The following is a 19,762-nucleotide window of genomic DNA, read 5'->3' as shown; positions in this document are numbered from 1 at the left end:
CAAGGCCATCCTGGAACTACAGAGTCCGACATCGGCAAAACAAGTTCAAGTGCTTACTGGAAGGGCCGCAGCCCTAAACAGATTCATCAGCAGAAGCTCAGACAAGTGCAGACCCTTCTTTAACCTGGTGAAAAAAGCCACAGACTTCCTATGGACAGAAGAATGTGAAGCTGCCTTAGCCGACCTAAAAAAGTACTTGACCACAACCCCGGTCCTTTCTAACCCAGTTCCAGGGGAGGAATTGTTTTTGTACTTAGCAGTCTCTGAACACGCAGTCAGTGCAATGCTAATCCGAGAGGAAAAAGGGGAGCAGAAGGCTGTCTATTATGTAAGTAAGACTTTGGCTGACGCAGAAACAAGATACCGACCACTGGAAAAATTAATGCTAGCCTCTGTAATGGCTTCAAAGAAATTGAGCCATTACTTTCAGGCACACAAGATTGTGGTCCTAACAGAGCACCCACTAAAGTCCTTGTTACATCAAGGAGACTTAACAGGAAGGATAGCAAAATGGGCAGTAACACTGGGCCAGTTTGACCTAGAATTTAGGCCGAGAACAGCAATAAAAGGCCAAGTTTTGGCCGACTTCGTCGCAGAACTCACACCTGAAGCCATCACACCTCGGGCTCCGTCGAGCCGAGATGAGCATCGCCCCAACAAACAAAAAGAATCCCAGTCAAAGACAAAAAAGCAAGAGAAAGAAAAGCTCAGACCATGCAGCATCTACATCGGCGATTCATTCAGACTATTCGTCGATGGAAGTTCAAACCGCCTGGGAGCAGGAGCAGGAGTACTGCTGATATCTCCAGATGGAGAAATTGTAGAACAGTCCATCCGTCTGGGGTTCAAAGCCTCCAACAATGAAGCAGAATATGAAGCATTAATTGCAGGGCTAAAGCTAGCAGCAGCAGCAGAGGCAGACGAGGTAATTGTTTTTTGTGATTCACAACTCATTGTTAACCAGTCAATAGGAGAATTTACAGCCAGAGACGAAAGAATGTCGGCATATGCAAAGGAAGTTGTCCGACTGGCAGCCCTATTTCAGAACTGCAGATTACTCCAAGTTAGCCGAGATGACAACACCCACGCCGACGCGTTGGCTAACCTGGCCAGTTCAATTCAAACTGGAAAAACAAGGACAATTATGATCGATTACATGTCGGCCCCGAGCATAGACAAACAAAGCACCAAACAAGAAGCAATGTGCGTAGACTTGGGACCAAGCTGGATGGATGCAATCATTGCATTCCTAAAAGAGGGGAAGCTGCCAGAAGACCATAAAGAAGCACATAAAATTAGACTGAAATCGGCCAGATTCAGTCTAACAGCAGAAGGTCATCTCTACAAGAGGTCCTTCACTGGACCACTTTTAAGGTGCGTACACCCTTTGCAGGTTGAAGATTTTCTTTACGAGATTCATGAAGGAATTTGTGGAAGCCATGCTGGGGGCAGATCGTTAGCCCACAGGGCCATTACCCAGGGGTATTGGTGGCCCTACATGCAAAAGGATGCCGAAGCCTATGTAAAGAAGTGTGAACAATGTCAAAGATTTGCACCTTTGATACATCAGCCAGCTGCCGACCTAAACCCAGTATCCAGCCCTTGGCCGTTTGCCCAATGGGGCATGGATCTGGTTGGACAACTTCCCCAGGCAACTGGGCAGAGAAAATACTTGCTGGTAGCAACAGACTACTTTACAAAATGGATAGAGGCAGAACCTCTTGCCAAAATCCGAGATGTGGACGTCAAGAATTTTATATGGAGAAACATTATCACAAGATTTGGGATTCCAAGAGCAATAGTTGCCGACAACGGAACACAGTTCGACAGCAAACTTATCAAAAACTTTTGTGCAAAATTCAAGATCAAGAATTATTTCTCAACACCAAGTTTTCCTCAAAGCAATGGGCAAGCAGAGGCATCCAACAAAGTAATCCTGGATGGAATAAAGAAGAGGCTGCAGGCAGCAAAAGGAAAGTGGGTGGACGAGTTGCCCAATGTACTTTGGGCATATCGGACTACGCCGAGAAGATCAACAGGAGAATCCCCCTTTGCCATGGCCTATGGCACAGAAGCAGTCATCCCATTGGAGATCGGCATCCCAGGGATCAGAACCCAGGGAGTAGAGAATGGCACCAATGACATACTCTTAGCCCGAAACCTGGATTTGTTGGAAGAACGAAGAGAGAAAGCTGCAATTCAGCTCGCAGTGTACCAGTAACAGCTTGCCAGAGCTTACAACAAGAAGGTTAATCCAAGAGATTTTCAAGTCGGCGACCTAGTACTAAGGAAAGTCGTCGGGAACAAGAAGGATCCCAGAGAGGGCAAGCTTGGCCCAAACTGGGAAGGACCCTACAGAATTACTTCAGTATTAGGCAATGGAGCTTATCGGCTTGAGGACAATGAGGGCAAAGCATTGCCAGACCTTGGAATACTTGTAATTTGAAATTTTTCTATCATTAGATATACATCATTGTTTGGCCGATATCATCAATAAAGTCTTTTCAGAATCCTTTCAACATGTATGAGTGATAAAGTTATGCATTAATGAGTATTAAAGACATAATTAATGTGAACCCAAGTCAAGCTCAGGCAAAATTAAGCTGAGATTATTCCTTAATTCACTTGTTGAAATTTGTAGCAATTTACAAGTTGGAATTAAGCTGATTCCTTATCTTCACTTGTTGAAATTTGTAGCAATTTACAAGTTGAAGTTAAGCCGAGATTATTCCTTAATTCACTTGTTGAAATTTGTAGCAATTTACAAGTTGAAATTAAGCTGATTCCTTATCTTCACTTATTGAAATTTGTAGCAATTTACAAGTTGAAGTTAAGCCGAGATTATTCCTTAATTCACTTGTTGAAATTTGTAGCAATTTACAAGTTGGAATTAAGCTGATTCCTTATCTTCACTTGTTGAAATTTGTAGCAATTTACAAGTTGAAGTTAAGCTGAGATTATTCCTTAATTCACTTGTTGAAATTTGTAGCAATTTACAAGTTGGAATTAAGCTGATTCCTTATCTTCACTTGTTGAAATTTGTAGCAATTTACAAGTTGAAGTTAAGCCGAGATTATTCCTTAATTCACTTGTTGAAATTTGTAGCAATTTACAAGTTGGAATTAAGCTGATTCCTTATCTTCACTTGTTGAAGTTTGTAGCAATTTACAAGTCGAAGATACACCGAGGTTATTGCTTAAGTTCTCATAGCAATGTGTGGGTTGCTTAAATCCTAGGGAAGATGCTTAACACTTGTTGAAATTTGTAGCAATTCACAAGTCTATGTTAAGCCGACATATGATCACCCGCTGAGGTGTACAGAAATTTAGAGGTTGACATAAAGGCTAAGTATATTGTTTACTACTTGTTGAAAATTTGTAACAATTTACAAGTAAGATAGATCAAGATCACTGTTTGATACTTATTTTAGAAGAAACTTGCAAAATTTACATTCAGAAATATATGTTTTATACTTGTTGAAATTCATGAAAAGTTTGCAGGTCGGTATCTTGCCGAAGTTTAAATTTTATAGTTATACCCGAGGTATGTCACCCCGAGAAGATTACACAAAGGAAGCAACATGAAGAAGCATGCAAAGAACTTCTAAATACAAGACTATGCAGAAACCAGTCAACAGAACATCACAAGATTAAAACATCCATAGAAAAGAACAGTTGCAATTACATATTGAAAAAACCACGTCGGCCATAAGAAGAAGTTTTGCATTGTCTAGAAATTAAGAAAAGTACAAAAGTGCAAAGTACAGAAAAAGAAGGAAAAAATACAAAAGGCAATTTTCTCAAGCTTCTTCAATGTTAGCCACTGCAGGGACTGGGACCTCGGACGATTCTGGTGGAACCTCGTCGGCCACTTTATCCGCTTGTATCTCGGCATCAATCTCTGCTAATGATTCCTCAACACTTCTTTCTATCAAGAGAAGATTGGACGATAGCTGCCCAGTAGCAGTTTCCCTAGTTGCCTCCTTGACCTCATCACCCTCCTCATCCAAGGTTAAGTCCATAACCTGCTCAGTAGGAGGAGGGGACTTGGCTACGACGGCATCCTTGGGTTTTCTCACCAAGGCTTCTTCATTGGTTTCCTTATCTTCATCCTCGGCGTCAGCATCAGATTCTGATTCACCTTCAGGTGGAGGTGGAGGTGGAGGAAATGGCAAAGGGATGGCATCAGCATTCCGAAGGGGCGAGTCAACAGGGAGATCAAGCTTCTTTATCAGGGACATCCAACCTAGGGAAAAACCCCTGTTGCATGCCTGCCTGACTTGAAGCTTATAATCTTCTGCGACGTCGGCCATACCTTGGGCGTAGGCCTTTTCATCGGCCTCTTTGACTTCGGCCTCTTTCGTGGCTAGAGCTTGCTGGAGTTCCTTCTCCGCTTGGGCCTTCTGAGCCTCGGCCTCTCTTTTCTCGGCCTTAGCAACTTTTCTAACGGCCTCAGCAGCTTCGGCCTTCTCAAGAGCTAAAGTTTGAACTTTAGTTGCAGCCTCGGCTTGATTCTCCAGTTTTTTCATTTTTGCTTCAAGGGACTTTATCTCTCTCTTCATGGAAGATGCTTCCCTTTTCATATCAACCAACCTTTGACGATTTTCAAAAGATTGCATTGAAAATGAATGGGCATGCTGAATGGCCTGCAGAAAAAACAGAAATGTGAGATAGTACTCTCGGTAAAGAACGGAAGAAAAAATCACAAGTACAAACAGAAATACTTACTTGAACGGAGTGTTGGAGCATGAGAGCGTAATTCTCATACTCACTAAGCTTAGCATTTCGTTCCAAGTCATTCGGAAGGAGAAGAGCAGTGCTGAGGGTGACACCAACGTTAATGTCGTCAGCACTTTCACTAACCATAATGGGCCTATCCTCTAGGGATAGATCAGGGGCCCAGGGGACGTCGGGCTTCTTTGAAGCCGAGGTCGTCGCAGACGATGACCTTGGCCTCTTTGATTGAGTAGACCCTGAGGGTTGACCCTCAGCTGACCTCTTGGTGGAAACAGAGGTTGATTTTTTGCTTTCTGCCAGCTTTGAAATAGGCGCAGCATCCTCAGCTTCGGCATCTGTAGCCTTGGCTTTAGGCTGAGCTTTTTTAACTCTCTTTGGTTTGGGTGGGAGCATTGATTGCGTTGGTGCGGCTTCGGCGTCAATTGGAAGATCGGCGAGAAGGTCTTGAACGACAGGCCTTGGACGAACCATCTTGGCAGTCTTTACAAGCCTTCGTCGACGTTTACGTTCAGGAATTGGTATTAAGTAGGGGGCCGAAGTTGATGGAAGATCGGCTGGGTCAGATGTGGACTCTTGATCTGTTCGGGATGTAGAAGCAGTTAAGGTTGTGGCTGTGGGTGGAGAAAGACTCTTCTTCCTTTTTCTTGGGACGTCAGGTAAAGTGGATTTGTATGTAGGGATGAAGTTTAGTAACAGTGGGGCTTTTCGTTTATGGATTGGAAGGTTAAGGAGTGTTTTTAGATCTGTTCCTGGGAAGAAGGATTGACGAAAATTTTTCGGTGGCTGACGAAGATCTGCAGGACAAAGAAACAAACGTCAAAAACAAAAAAAATATTAAAGACTTAAATAAAAACAACTAAGTGTTGACTCAAGGCTCTTACTCTTGCCCTCTGTAATTGTTCGAGGAAGAGGGTAGAGGTGGACATCTTCATCTGGGCCAAATTCCCAATTTCTAGAAGCAATGAGAAAATCATCTCCAGCCCCCTTGTTGGAGTCTGGGAGGTCGGCTACAATTTTATACTGAGTAGATCTCAGTTTAAGGTAATAAACGAAACCCCTATCCTTCAGGTCAAGAGGGCACATGGTATAGCAGTATTGAAGGTCGGCTAGAGTAATTCTAAGGTTCTCTTGCCTAGCTAAAGCAATAATACCGTTAATTACCCTATAGGAATTGATAATAAGTTGCATGGGGTTCAGCCTATAGAAGTAAAGAACTTCGCGAAACAGGGGATCAAGTGGAAGTCGAAGTCCACATTCGGTGAATGCTACTATAGGGAAGGGCATCGTATGGTCTGTGGGCATGATGGTATCACTGTCCCCAGCTAGTTTAAGATGAACATCAGCTGGGATAGAGAATTCCTACCTAAAGTATTCAAGTTTTGTTGGGGTATTTACCCTATGCCTCCACATACCCATTATGTCAATTTAAAATATGTTTCAGAAGATGGGCGTTTTTATGAAGGGTTACAAGAACCTCGATAAAAATCTAAGAAATGGCTGGTAAGGCTTATTTCAGTTTTCCCTAAATTTGAAGGTTCTACGCACAAATCCCAAACCTAAGAACTCTAAAGACCAAGATTGAAGGCACAGATCTGGGGCAGATACAAAAAAGAGAAAACAAAGACGAAGTTTCAGATTCTAGAACAGAGGTATAGCTCTCAGAAACAATAAAGATACAAAAAAAAAAAAAAAATCAAGAACAGTGGCAAAGAGAATGGTGAAAAAGTATAGAAGTTCAAGGAATAGCCACAAATTCAAGATACAAATAAACCCAAGGCTTCGAACAAGATCAGTAATGGCAACAGGCAGACAAAAGCGCAGAAAGAGAAATTAACATTGAAGGGAATGAATCTTACCGGAACAAGTGAAGCCGAGGCAGTGTTCGCCGAGCTCAGAAATTGGTTGCAATAGCAAAGAAGGCTTCGCAAGAATGAGGGATTAAGGGCAGTTCCAGAAGAGAGATTGAAGCAATGGCAGATTCGAAGAAGAAAGAGCTTTCAGAGAGAGAAAGAGCAAAAAGACAGAATGAAAAAGTAAGGGAAAAATAGAGGCAAAGGAAAAGTTTTGTCAAAAACGTGAAACGGCGGCAAAAATAGGGCAATTATTGCGCCTAGAGCAACGCACGCGTCAGACGGCGCAGACGAACGAACAGACAGCCTTCAGGCGCGTCACTGACACGCTCCAATGAAGACAAAACACGTGAAAGGAACGGTTAGATATGCATGACAGCTCATACACGTGGGAGAGTACGATCGAAGCCTTGTTCTCCGAAGAGAACACATCGGCTGAAAGTAGATAATATTGGCTAATCAGTTTTTGAACCATTACTCAGAAAAGAAGTGACAAAATATCGGAATAGGTTCCATCACCTCAAAATGTCGAGGTAATAGAACCTAGGGGGCAGTTGTGGGGATGTATTTTCTGAATACCAACACGTGGCATGGTGACGCCGACGTGTCAGCCGAGGTGCCACGTGCCCTGGTAGTTAAGCCGAGGTAATCTTGGAGAAGCCGAGGTTATCTCCGAGGATATCGGAATCCGAGATAAGGGACAAGAGTCCTAAGACGGAGAGGGGACTTGACCTTGGATAAGGATAGAACTCTTAGGGAGTTTATCTTTATCTCTTTAAGAATCCAAAGTAAACATTGAGATGAAGTTCATAGAAGTCATACTTCTATTGGGACTTGGATTGAGTATATTATAAAAGAGAGGCACCCCCGTGGGTCTAAGGTATGTAATTTATGTTTTGAGTATTCAGTTTAGCACTTGATTATCTTTGAGAGATATACTGACTTGATCGTCGGAGTGCCCCGGGTGGAAGAACCACCGCCGGAGCTTTTTCTTTCTGTTACAGGTTGCTAAAGGCATCTATTCTGCCTGTGCTCTCCAGCTGATCACTAAACGGGCAGTGTGATCAGATTTTCACCCACACACTATAGTAGCCCCAATTATCTTTTAAGATTTTTAATTTTCTTATTTCTTTATTATTGACCATCACAAATTCCTTTACAATCAATAACCACTACAACCCATTGAATCATGCATGATCTCATTCCTTCTTATTAAAAGTTTGTCGATTAAATTTCACATCTGGTACATTTTCGTATTACAAATTGATTAACAAGAGGAGTGAAAAGCATAATTCCATTCTTTTTTTTTTTTTCTTTTTTTTTCCAAATTATGAGACCATCTCCTATAGTATTTTAATGTAGGTACACTTCCGTTTAGTGTTGAAAGATTTTTTGTGTTCCGAGACCATCTTAGCTTATAGAGATTTTTCTTTCTTCCAACAAAATTTAGTTAATATGGGCCAGTTTTGCTTTTCCTCCTAATGAAATTTTCTTTTTCTTTTTTTGTTTGTTTGTAAGTTTTCCTTTTGTTGGAGTAGATATGATGATGAATGTCTTTTATGAATATATGCTTATTATATATTTTTTAATTGATGAAAGTGTTCCAACTGAAATAATTAGAATTTACCCAAATCCATATACAACCTAGTAGGAAATCAGCTCAATTAATAGAACGCATTTGAATTACTTGGGAGTATAAACAGAATACAAGGCTCAAAGATGGAGAAAGGGGCTTGTGAAAGAAGCAGAGAGACTGAGAAGTGAGAAGTGGAAGATGTTGCTTTTCTGTCCCACATCGAGTAATGATGAAACAGAGAGGCCACGAACTCAGTTGAAAATGAAGGAGAGGCGACATTAAAAAATCACGCAGCCGCGCGGTGAGCACAAAGCGAACTATTCTTTCGCCTTTTACTAAAGAATACCGTGTGCTCGTCGCAAATAGCGGCATACGCCCATTTTTGGAGGGTTCCTTCCCTATGAAGGGTTGGTCCCCTAAAATTCCAAGTTAAAAATTTTTGATCTTTAATTTTTACCTGAATGGGTTGATGATGTCCTGCAATTGCTATTTAATATGAGGAATTTACACACGAATTGTTTGGGAGGGTACCAAGCTGATTATGTTCAGTAGAGCTGAGTTGTAATTGTTTATGCTCATTTTTTCTGCAGGGGATTGCAACTTAGATGCTGTTAATGCCCAAGCTATGAGAAATTTCATGGGAACTACAGACAATTTCTTTCAAAATAGAAAACTACTGAACTGGATGGAGATTTTTTCAGTTTTAATTCTCGATGGGAGCGTGTCGGAAAAAAAAGAAAAAGAAAAAAAAGCATAAGCATGCCAATGGCTGAAATCAATTCACAGAGTGAAGTCCAAAGGTTTATATGATTTAGTAAGCACTTATATTTTGTATTTGCTCAATAATAATGCAAATAAATATGTAATCCTAGTAAGATGTGAATGAATTCAAGTCAAGTTTGTACCAAAGGAGATTATTATTATATTAAAGAATAATACTATATGTACTAATTAATGTACACATAATGTGATATCATTTGTAGGTTTTGGGTATTTGTAACTCGTATAATAAATATGATCAATAATAATATCACAACACTAATTGGTATACTAGTGTGTATATTAATTGATACATGTAACACTACTGTATATTAATCCACGAGTTTAATGGATGGGTATTATTTGGTGACCAAACCAAGTGAGTCCCGCATCGGTTTGTCATATGGAGGACTGAGTTAGGAATGTTTGTATAAAAACAGCAAGAAGAGAGAAGAGGAAGGCATCTTTGCGCTTGGGGCAATGACGCAGCTAGTGAGGTAATAACCGAGGCGCGTCAATTGCTGGTTGAAAACTATTTCCAAACCCCCTCATTGGCCTGGGTTCAGCCCGGGCCTCTGAGAATTTCTGTAAGGGCCTCCCTCTAACCAAGGGTTAAAGCTCTACAATGCACCAGTTTTAAATGTTTCACTTGAAGACAAGTATTCAGTCATATAGGCCCATGGGCTGTCTTAATTAAATTTGGTTCCCTTGCTTTTTGGATTTTGAAAACTTGGACCATGCATGGGTTGTCCTGACGGAAAAGTCTGGGGGCCTGTTAATGTAAAATGTAAATTGTAAATAGTAAACCACCCACTCCACCTAACACCTCCACTACCACCCACTCCACCTACCACCTCCACTACCACCTTCACCTACTCCCAAATCCTCTCCTATATAAATCCTTGTAATATACACAACATTCAGAATATCAATCATAATACATCTCATTTATTCACTTGCTCTCTCTCTCTATCAATTTATCTTACATGGTATCAGAGCTATAGGTTAAAGATCTTGGTGTTTTTCGCCTTCCGGCGGGCGGCAACTTTGCCTTGACCGCCCGCCGGACCTCAACCAATTTGAGACCTGCCGGACCTCAACCAATTTGAAACCTCCGTCAACTCGCAAGACCTCTCTCACACTTTCTCTCTCTACTTTACAGTGATAACTGCGCGTCCCCATCCTCAGTTACAGCCAGTTCATATCCTGATATTTCCATACCCAGCTCAAGGCCACATGTTACCCATGCTGGACCTAACCCACCAACTAGCCCTCCGTGGCATCACCATAACCATTCTGGTGACACCAAAGAACCTCCCAATCCTGCACCCTCTCCTCTCAACCCACCACCCATCTTCAATCCAGACCCTGGTCCTTCCCTTCCCATCGCACCCGTCTCTCCCCTCTGGCGTCGAGAACATCAAGGACATCGGCAACGCAGGCAACTTACCCATGATCAACGCCCTCGGCCAGCTTCACACCCATGATCAACGCCCTCGGCCAGCTTCACGATCCAATAATCCAATGGAGACACGCACCGGCTGGTCAAGCTCCACCTACGGCGGCTCCGTCGTCGCCGCAGCCTCGTCCTCAACCCACTCTTCCTCCGACGATGACTACTCCTCCTCTTTCCACAACAACAACGACAAGATCTCCAGAGACCTCCACCCCGTCTACGTCGGCAAGTCTCGCCGTCGCTACCTCGTCGGCTCCGACGTCGTTGACAACCCCGTCTTCCAGGAGCTCGTCGAGAGGTCCGGCGACAACGATGGATTCATGTTCCTCTCTCTCTCTGCACCTGGGCTCTCTCTCTTCTTGGTGGACCACCACCGCCGACCATGATCTGTAGCTCTCACGCACTGCTCATCTGCTCACAGCTCTCTCCCTCTCGGCAACTCTCTCTCTTCCGGAAAACACACACCAAACCCAGCTCTCTTCTCTCTCTAGATTTCTAGGCTTCTCTCTCTCACACAATACTCACCCAGCCACCCACTCCATACACACCCAAGATCTTCCCACCCATGCACATGACACCCAGCTAACACACACCTCTCTCTCCCTCACGGCCCTCACAGCAGACACATCATATACACACCCAACAAACACATTTTTTTTTTGGGAGAGACGTGCATAGCTAGGAAGTAAAAAAAAACAACAAAACAAAAAAAAAAAAAACAAAAAAAAAAATAAAAAAAAAAAATAAATAAAAAAAATAAATAAATAAATAAAATAAAATTTAAGGTGGTTGTTCTCGGAATCCTATTACTTTTGGTCCTGGTAATCTGGCTATCTGTTTGCCACGGTTTTGACTGCACCAACTAGCATTGTTGACAGCGCAGATTTTGATGAATTGTCTTCTGCTAAAGCCGGTTATGCAGCCGAGAAGAGTTGGTGGTTTGGTCCCTTTCTCTTCACTAGACCCCTTTTTAATTATATCCATCCATGATTCCCCTTCCTTTAACACCACACCTCTCTCTTCCTTTTGGCAATTTGAAAACACATGCCAATGCTCCCATCATTTTCCTTTTTTATATATATATTTATTCCACCACTCTCACCACACCCCCATTCGGTTCCCCACTCCTCCTTTTTATTTTTATTTTATGTTATGTTTTTACTTTATTCCCCCACTCTCACCACACCCCACTCTCTTCTTTTATTTCAACATATCAAACCCTCTCTCCACTCCTTCTTTTTATTATTTTTATTATGCACATACTCAGACTCCACGTGCTCTTTGACCCTTTTTTTTTTTTTTTTTATCCACCCTTCCACCCACACCCACATATATAAAACACAAAAAAAAAAAAAAAACAAAAAAAACAACAAAAAAAAAAAAAAAAAAAAAACAACAACAAAACCAAAAGAAGAAGACGGACTGCACACCAAATTCATTTTATTCATGTCGGGGCTCACCCCGCTCACCATTTTACACCAACAACAAAAAAAAAAAAAAAAAAAAAAAAAAAAAAACAACCACAAACAAACCAACCACACCCACAGTGGGATTTTTTTTTTATCTCTACTCTGCCGCCGGTCTCTTCTTCTTGCCTCCGTCCTGAGCGGGCCTTGACAGTGTTGCCTCCGTGTTTTCCACGCCGCCGAGCACGTTCACTCCCCCATACTCCTCCACTGCAGCATATGGCGGCCCTCCAAATCGGAACATCACGGTGGCCTTCCGCTTCAGCTCCTTGTTTTCTGCCCTTAGCACGCTTATCTCTGCTCGCGCATCCTTATACATGCGTTGGAGCAGAGCCAGCTGGGAGTTTAATTGTTGCACCTCATTTGTCCTACTCTGCAGCCGGTGCGACAAGTTTGTGACCGCCGTCATGGACTCCACACATGCCTTCAAAGTGTACTGATTAGCCTCCACATCCGTTTGCACTGCCATTTTTTGCTCCACCGACTGCATCGGAAAGTTCAACGGAGCAAACCCCGTGGTGTTTGGTTGAGGTTCACGGGACACCGCACCCGCTATATCTCTTGTTGACTCGTTGAGGTCGGGAAAGAGAGTCAGCAGACTACGGGACGACGAAGCCATTTTCTCTCGCAACAGAGTGTTACAGACTCTCTCTCTCAGCACAACAGTGTTACAGCCTCTCTCTCTCAGCACAACGCAGAATTCTTCAGAGGTTTCTCTCAGTTTCTTGTCTCAGCCTCTGCCTCGGCCTCAGCTCCGTCTTGGTTAAATAGCCGAGGCAGCCACGCGCATCGCGCGCCTCTTCTCGCCGACAAACTGGCACGCCTTTTCACGGCACGCCTTTTGATGCATTCGGGCACGCCTTTTGATGGCACGCCTTTTGAGGGTGCGGGCACACCTTTTGAGGGCACGACTTTTGAGGGCTCGATATATATCTACATGTATATTTTTTGGGCAGCCTATCTACACACTCATACAGTGTCTTCTACACCGGTCAGCTTTATCAATCCCTTTGTTTCAACCTCAAATAGGTTTCTCTCTTCACACCTATTTGAGTTTGAGGGGGGGTTATACACAGTATCATGTTCAAGTCACCTCATGGCGCACTCCCTAAGTCGCCCCCTTGGTGCACCACCACAAGCTTCTACAACGGTCCGACATGACCCCATAAACTGTCTTCTACAACGGTCTGACACGACCACACAGTGTCTGCTACATCGGTCCGACATGACCCCGTAAACTGTCTTCTACAACGGTCCGACATGACCCCGTAAACTGTCCTACTACATCGGTCCGACATGACCCCGTAAACTGTCTTCTACAACGGTCCGACATGACCCCGTAAACTGTCTGCTACATCGGTCCGACATGACCCCGTAAACTGTCCTGCTACATCGGTCCGACATGACCCCGTAAACTGTCCTGCTACAACGGTCCGACATGACCCCGTAAACTGTCTTCTACATCTGACACGACCACACAATGTCTGCTTCATCGGTCCGACATGACCCCGTAAACTGTCCTGCTACAACGGTCCGACATGACCCCGTAAACTGTCTTCTACATCTGACACGACCACACAATGTCTGCTTCAACGGTCCGACATGACCCCGTAAACTGTCTGCTACAACGGTCTGACACGACCATACCGTGTCTCCTATCCTGTTTTATTTATCAGTTTATTTTTTCTGTTTTGTGACTCTCTCCAAACTCAAGTGTCTCCCATGGGTGGACCTCTATTCTATTCATACATGTTTATGCCATAGCTTCATCTACACAAAAGGGCTCTGAATTTCATTGATAACAAAGCAGCCATTCAATTGAAGTATAAATTGAGTTTAAGAGGCATACATATCTTCCCAATTGTGTACCATGACAGAATCATTCATAAACTTTAATCATGTTGTGCAACAGACAGACTGACTTCTGCAGTTGTCATTGCACAGCTACATCTAAACATCCTTGTTAGCAGAACACTTCCAAGTTTAACACCGTGTCTCATTTTGCACCAAGGTCACTTAAATTCACTCAATTGTGGACTTGAACTGAACTTCATTTCATTCTAAAAATTTGTAAACATGTTGATGAGGCATATCAAGCCATGAAAGGCTCCTTCTCAAGGCCGAAAGATTTGATCTCAGAAGAGAGAAGAGGGGAGCGGCCATCCATCCTTATCATTTCACAGCTCCATTAACATGGTGGTTGGAGGTCGAAAGAACATGGATTCGTAACAGAACACCTAGCTTTGCACCGTTCACAGCAGCCACACCACATTTGCACCAAGTTTTGGCAGAGCATCATTTCTTTCCACGTGAGATGCAAGACTTTTATGAGTTCCCTCTCCGCGCTGGACATTGTTTTGATTTTTGCCAATTGTATAGTTGACATTTGAATTTTGTTACAACCAACTTGATTCTGAATCAGAGAGTTTTTACAGTGCTTGGGTGAAACCAGAAAGAAGACAGATTGAAGAGGGGTTTAGAGAGAAGGGGGGGGGTGTTGTTGAGCTAGTTTAGTCCCACATTGGGAATATGGGGAGAGAGTGGGATGAGGGCGGTGAATATAAGGATGCAAAGGAGCAAGAAGAAACATACTTACCTGGACGGGGTCAATGGGTGATCAAGAAGGCCCATGGCCTAGGTTGACGACCTCCATTGCACAATTGGGAGGGGCGTCCGCCTAAGGTCTACCCAAGTTGGTAGAGCCTACGTCATAATTTGTGCCAGTGGGGGCCTGCGTTCGCGCGGCCCCTATTCAATTCAAAGTCTAAAACTCATCAAATATTGGTCTTTAAATTCAGCGTCTGGGCTTCCAAAAAATATACTATATTTCTTGATTGTAAGTTGGGGCATGTGAAAATAATTTTTTATTGCTACTATGTATATATGTTCATTAAAATTTGGGACCTTTATGCAGGTTTGGGATGGAATAGGCCGTGTATATGACTTAAAAACCATATAGTAGTAGCACATGAAATTTATGTACACATGGTTGTCAAGTGTTGGTCTTGTGTCATTTGATCTTGTGCACTTCTCTACTAAGCTGCAAGTCAATTACTAACTGACATGTGCCAGAGGTGGTGCTGACCATATAACGTCACTCTCCTTTTATTTTCTGTCTATCATTTGCTGGGTAACAATAATTGGCAACAGATTTATAGTCAACGATTTTGAGTTAAAGCGATAATCAGTAGTCAAAGTCAAGATAATACAATAATAATATAATCCTAGAGTCAGGTAAACCCCATTGGTCAGAACTTTAAACCATGCTATATCTACCAAAACAAATATACAAAGATTGTAACTGCCAACTATCTTCAGCCCTACCACCATAAGTGACATTAATCAGGTAAAGCAACATCCTAAGATTTCACTTAATCGCCCCCAGGAGCATCCCCTGAAATTCTTCTGGAACTATGTTTCCCAGAATATGACCAAGATTTCTCCAACTCAGCAGGCATTGGTTTTTCCAACTTCTGGCAAAGTGGTCCTTTAATACTGCTCTTACTTGAGAGTTGTGGTGCTCTACCGGGGCTTTGGACTGGCGGAGGGGAAGAACAGAATGTTGGAGTAGCAAATGCAGAGGTATAAGGGCTATGCTGAATTGAGAAGGGACTAGGCGACATCCGTTTTTGAACGGGAAGACCACCCAAACCTCCCCTGCTGAAAAAGGACTTCGATTCGGCTACAGCGCATTGCTTAGTTGCATCATCTACATAAAGGACATCATCAATCCTTGCCATTATATTGAAGGCCAAGCTCTCCATTACCCTTGAGTAGCTTTCAAGAATCGACTGTCCTACGTCCTGCAACAAAAAAAGAATAAAAATAAGGCTGATTAATACATCGTTATACAGATACATCATTTACAAGTTCTTTTTTTTAGGTGCGTTGGAGGGGAAGGGAAGACTCAAACCTTCGACCTCATAAGATGCATATGTTCTGACACTGGGCTAAGCCAAATGGTTCATTTCCAAGTGTTTATGATAGGATAAATGATACCATATTTGGCTTAAGAATACAGTAGATGGCACTAAATGATCAGTTAAACAGAGAAATCCAAATTGCTATTTGAAATAAACAAGATTCAGCCCATTCAGCAATTCATCAGGTATTGCCAGCAAATTGTTCAATGACTCTGCTTCAAGTAAACTATTATTGCATCATGGAAGATGGAAATGCTTGCTGTTTGTGCAATGAGTAGAGTAGATTGTGCTGGTAAAAGGCTCATCATATGGCTGCTTCCCTAGGCCTCTCACTGAACTAGACCCCTGTTAAATTTAATCAAATCTTCAACAATTATAAAAATCAAATAGCTATGTGATAACTATGTTCCAAGTGTTCAAACTTTTCCTTGTTCTTTAACCTATACTTAGACTAATTGGACATTTAACTGTTTTTGCTCACTAAATGCTAAAGAGGGGAGTAAAGTACCTTGTTGTATTGAATTTTGCTCATGTCCAACGCAGTTTGTGGAAGGCCAGGGAAACGCAGTCTCAGGCCACGTAAAAGTGTCTCTGCTCGCTGTGCCAGGAACTGACTTTTGTCACCATCAGAGACAAGGCCCTTAACCTTGCCTCCCCAATTTGAACGCTTAGCTTTAGGGTGTTTTGTATGTTTTCTTTGGTCTTTCTGCTTCCACACATGTACAGCTGCCTCAATCCTGTTCACCACTTCTAGTGTATGATGCTCTGATGACAGGTCTAGGCATTCAAGAAGATAATCTGGTGAGAATTTCTCAGAAGTTATGTAGCGGTAGATGATATCACCTAGACAAGCCTTTCCACTCTGCAATGACAATTGAATAAGACAACCAAAAAGTTAAATGCATTCCTATCTATTAATTATTAACTATAACTATGATGCATAACATAGACTTGATGGTAAGACCTGTATTCAATTCAATCTATACTATTATCACACGGCAGCACCCCCACTTTATGAAGACTGTTTTGAAGCCCTATCACATTTTTTATTTTGAAAGCAGTCCTTAAAAAATTGATTGATTCATTTGTGCAATGAGTTTATCACATAAGGATTAACAGGTAATTTGATAGATACAATTTCGTACAAACCCACAAGTTTCTCTCTTTTTTATTTCTACGCTGTCAGACTCACTGTGTGTTTAACTCCTATTCTCTCACCTCCCATCCGCCCTTTCATTCATGAGAACCCTAAAACCATTTTAGTTACGTTTTCTAATTTTGCAAATTATAGGTCTCATCATCTGCATCAGAGTAATGGTCAATTCATACTCATGCATTTTAGACACCCTGCAATTTTTATATGTAGCATGAATCCTTCTCTTTAAGTATCCAATATATACTCATCCAATATGATGGTCAATTGATGATCATTAAAGTATTGTTCAGCACAGACATTGTAATACAATAAAGTTTATCAATATTCATATGGAGACACAATAGGGAATGAGCCAACATGTACACATGTATGTAGCTAATATATATTTCGGAATTAAACAAACACAAAATTGCAACCGGTACCTTAGGCAAGGTCTCCAAATAGGCACTTGGAATCTCCATTTCAGCAAGAACGCTGCTATTGATCGCCATTGCTGCCTTGAGTATCTGGTTTGTGCAATCCCTGCATTGCTGCAACCTCTTCCTTGCATCCTCTGATAAACCCTTTGGAGGAACTTTCGGGCATGGGAGCCACCACTTCTCTTCCTGCCTAATTGAAGGCCTCCCACCAGATGTGCCCGATACATACACATCACAATCATCTACACCAGGCACAATTATGCCCCGGTCAACGTACCAAAACTCTGTCTCTTGAAACCCATCAAGGATGCCAATTAACATGCCATCGAGTTTCTTTAGAGCGGGCAGATTCATGTACAAATCAGACCTTGGTCGCGTGGCCATGACTTCGTATGTTCCTCCACCAGGAAATTGCTGTATAGAAGGTACAAGCTCCACAATTGAATCGCTCACACATAACAGCCATTCCATCTCTCTGCACCACATTACCTTCTTTTGTGATGCCAATGGCTCCAACCTCCAGATCTCCCCAAACACAGTGGCTAAAATTGCAAACAAAAGCAGATTTGAGTGACTAAGCAACATTAATACACACAAGCATCACACACAAAGAGTAATTGTTGTCTGACCAGAGAGGTTTGTGATCGCATTTGAGATTGCAAGGGCAGTACAGACTCCTTTACCCCCTCCAGACATGTCTTCCCCAAGTAGAAGCTTAGAAAATCTTTCCTTCATCATGTCAACTTCTATAAATTCATGAAATTAACTAGAAAGTTAGCAAATACATAGAAAAGGTTTTACTCACAGATTTATGGTAGAATATATAACACATGAATCTAACACAGTATTACCAGAAAACGCTAAATTATGTATTGGTACGTATGCTACACTTTTATTTCAAAACTGTAAACAATAAATTTATTCCAAAACGGTAAACGATAAATTTAATGATTTGAAGCTATCCTCAAAGATTTTTCCAATATATTTTCTTAAATGTTAACTTAGGAGGAAAATAAGGCCAAGTTTGACTATCCTCTAAATAAGTACACACTTTTTATTTTTTTATCTTTTTTTTCATCGCATCATCTCTTTACTTTTCTGCACAACTTTTCATAAAAAGACAAAAAGTACACTTATTTAGATCATCCCAAACAAATTTTGATTTGACAAAAACATCAAAAATGAAAAAAAAAAAAAATTTATTAGATGTCTAATAGTAGTTAAAATAAAATTGCTCTAAATAAAAGTCTACCTATCGTAGCACACAATTCGTACCACGTTCCTGTTAATTTACGATGCAGGTAGCATAGATCTAACAGATTAATTGTAAAATTGAGGCTAGTAAGATCTAAAACTCACTAATGTACCACGAATTAGCTTCAATTTAGCATCAAAATCACAAATTAAACAGTAAAATAGATTTAAAAAAGAAATGCGCTGACCAGACAAATCAGTATCACGTTTCTCCGGCTTATCGCCCCAAACCACATCTTTGCCGCCGATCACCGGAAACATAAACGGCGGTGCCGCCGGCGGAAAACAGGAATTTCCCGTCACCGGACGGAAATTGAACGGAGACGATGGCATCGAACTCGAAGCTCCATCGGCATCGTAGAGGCGGTACCAGAAACTACTCGAACTCTCGGACTCACTCACATCGGCACTCAAGCTGTAACTTCCACAGAGCTCACTCTGCCGATCCGAGCCATCTTCAGACGAAACACTCCCCATAGACAATCGATCAAAAGACTCTGACTTGTTCTGTGAAAGCTTAGATGCACATCTCGTCGTCAATGAATGTCTCGCGTGGTCTGTGAATTGCAGAGAAATGGTGATGGTGGTGGTGGAGAAAAAGTAAAAAGAAGATAAAGCAAAATGCAGGTTTACTCACAACGTACTCTTCTTTCCCTGATGATGATGAAACTGCAAAAGAAGTCCTCACTCACTCTCTACAATTTTTTTTTTCTCTCTCTGTGTAATGAACAGAAGCTGCAAAAGTAAAAGGGTACGGCGTTTGCAGAGTTGTCCAATCTTTTCCGTAACGGCAGAGCTTGGCGTTAGCGATGGTCACCCGACATTATACTTTTCTTAATCCAATGATTTTCTGCCACGTAATATTATAAAATTATTAGTTGATCATAATTTATAATGTCCCTGTTCAATCACTCAATATAAGTTGAAGAATTTCATTCTCTTCACTGATCAAAATACCATTAAAACATCATATAATTTTTTTTTTTTGATTATTAAAATTTTGAACAAAATATAAGAGCTCGTTCGGAAAGTGGGTTGATTTTTTAACTTTTTTGATTATTTTAGTCTGTAACTAAAAAGTCTGATTTGGAAAGGACTTTTGATTTTTTTGAATTTTTTAACTTTTTTGTGAGAGAAATAATATAATGATTATGGGTTAGATGTGAT

The 19,762-nt window shown here is 41.7% G+C and overlaps 1 protein-coding gene, 1 long non-coding RNA gene and 3 other non-coding genes across 6 annotated transcripts; 4 read left to right on the top strand and 1 right to left on the bottom strand.

Annotated features, from left to right (window-relative positions):
* Positions 1–8,449: 8,449 nt before the first annotated feature.
* Positions 8,450–9,071, top strand: LOC145815484 (uncharacterized). Its single transcript, XR_014358403.1, has 2 exons — positions 8,450–8,569; positions 8,753–9,071. It is a non-coding gene; the product is annotated as an uncharacterized LOC145815484 (long non-coding RNA).
* LOC114264854 (U5 spliceosomal RNA) lies at positions 8,455–8,572 on the top strand. The gene has a single exon (XR_003630122.1). It is a non-coding gene; the product is annotated as a U5 spliceosomal RNA (small nuclear RNA).
* A 312-nt stretch (positions 9,072–9,383) lies between the features above and the next one.
* Positions 9,384–9,535, top strand: LOC114264853 (U4 spliceosomal RNA). Its single transcript, XR_003630121.2, has one exon. It is a non-coding gene; the product is annotated as a U4 spliceosomal RNA (small nuclear RNA).
* A 4,896-nt stretch (positions 9,536–14,431) lies between these two features.
* On the top strand, positions 14,432–14,595 carry LOC114264852 (U1 spliceosomal RNA). Its single transcript, XR_003630120.1, has one exon. It is a non-coding gene; the product is annotated as a U1 spliceosomal RNA (small nuclear RNA).
* Positions 14,596–14,994: 399 nt separating this feature from the next.
* LOC114264783 (rop guanine nucleotide exchange factor 1) lies at positions 14,995–19,387 on the bottom strand. 2 transcript variants are annotated; one of them, XM_028205489.2, is made up of 6 exons: positions 19,233–19,387; positions 18,784–19,152; positions 17,971–18,087; positions 17,345–17,883; positions 16,275–16,628; positions 14,995–15,646 (listed from the first exon to the last, which is right to left on the bottom strand). In XM_028205489.2, the coding sequence occupies exons 2-6, from the start codon at positions 19,070–19,072 to the stop codon at positions 15,215–15,217; spliced, it is 1,731 nt and encodes a 576-aa protein (XP_028061290.2). In that variant the 5' UTR covers positions 19,073–19,152; positions 19,233–19,387; the 3' UTR covers positions 14,995–15,214. The 2 variants fall into 2 exon arrangements, with proteins under 2 accessions (XP_028061290.2, XP_028061289.2); XM_028205488.2 differs by having other exon boundaries at positions 18,784–19,357.
* Positions 19,388–19,762: the final 375 nt, after the last annotated feature.

Source organism: Camellia sinensis, unplaced genomic scaffold (genome assembly GCF_055761805.1).
Source record: "Camellia sinensis isolate YWXY unplaced genomic scaffold, ASM5576180v1 Unanchor2, whole genome shotgun sequence".
NCBI classification, from domain to species: Eukaryota; Viridiplantae; Streptophyta; class Magnoliopsida; order Ericales; family Theaceae; genus Camellia; species Camellia sinensis.
Note: the sequence above shows the minus strand (reverse complement) of the source record. Positions and strands in the feature narration are given on the sequence as shown.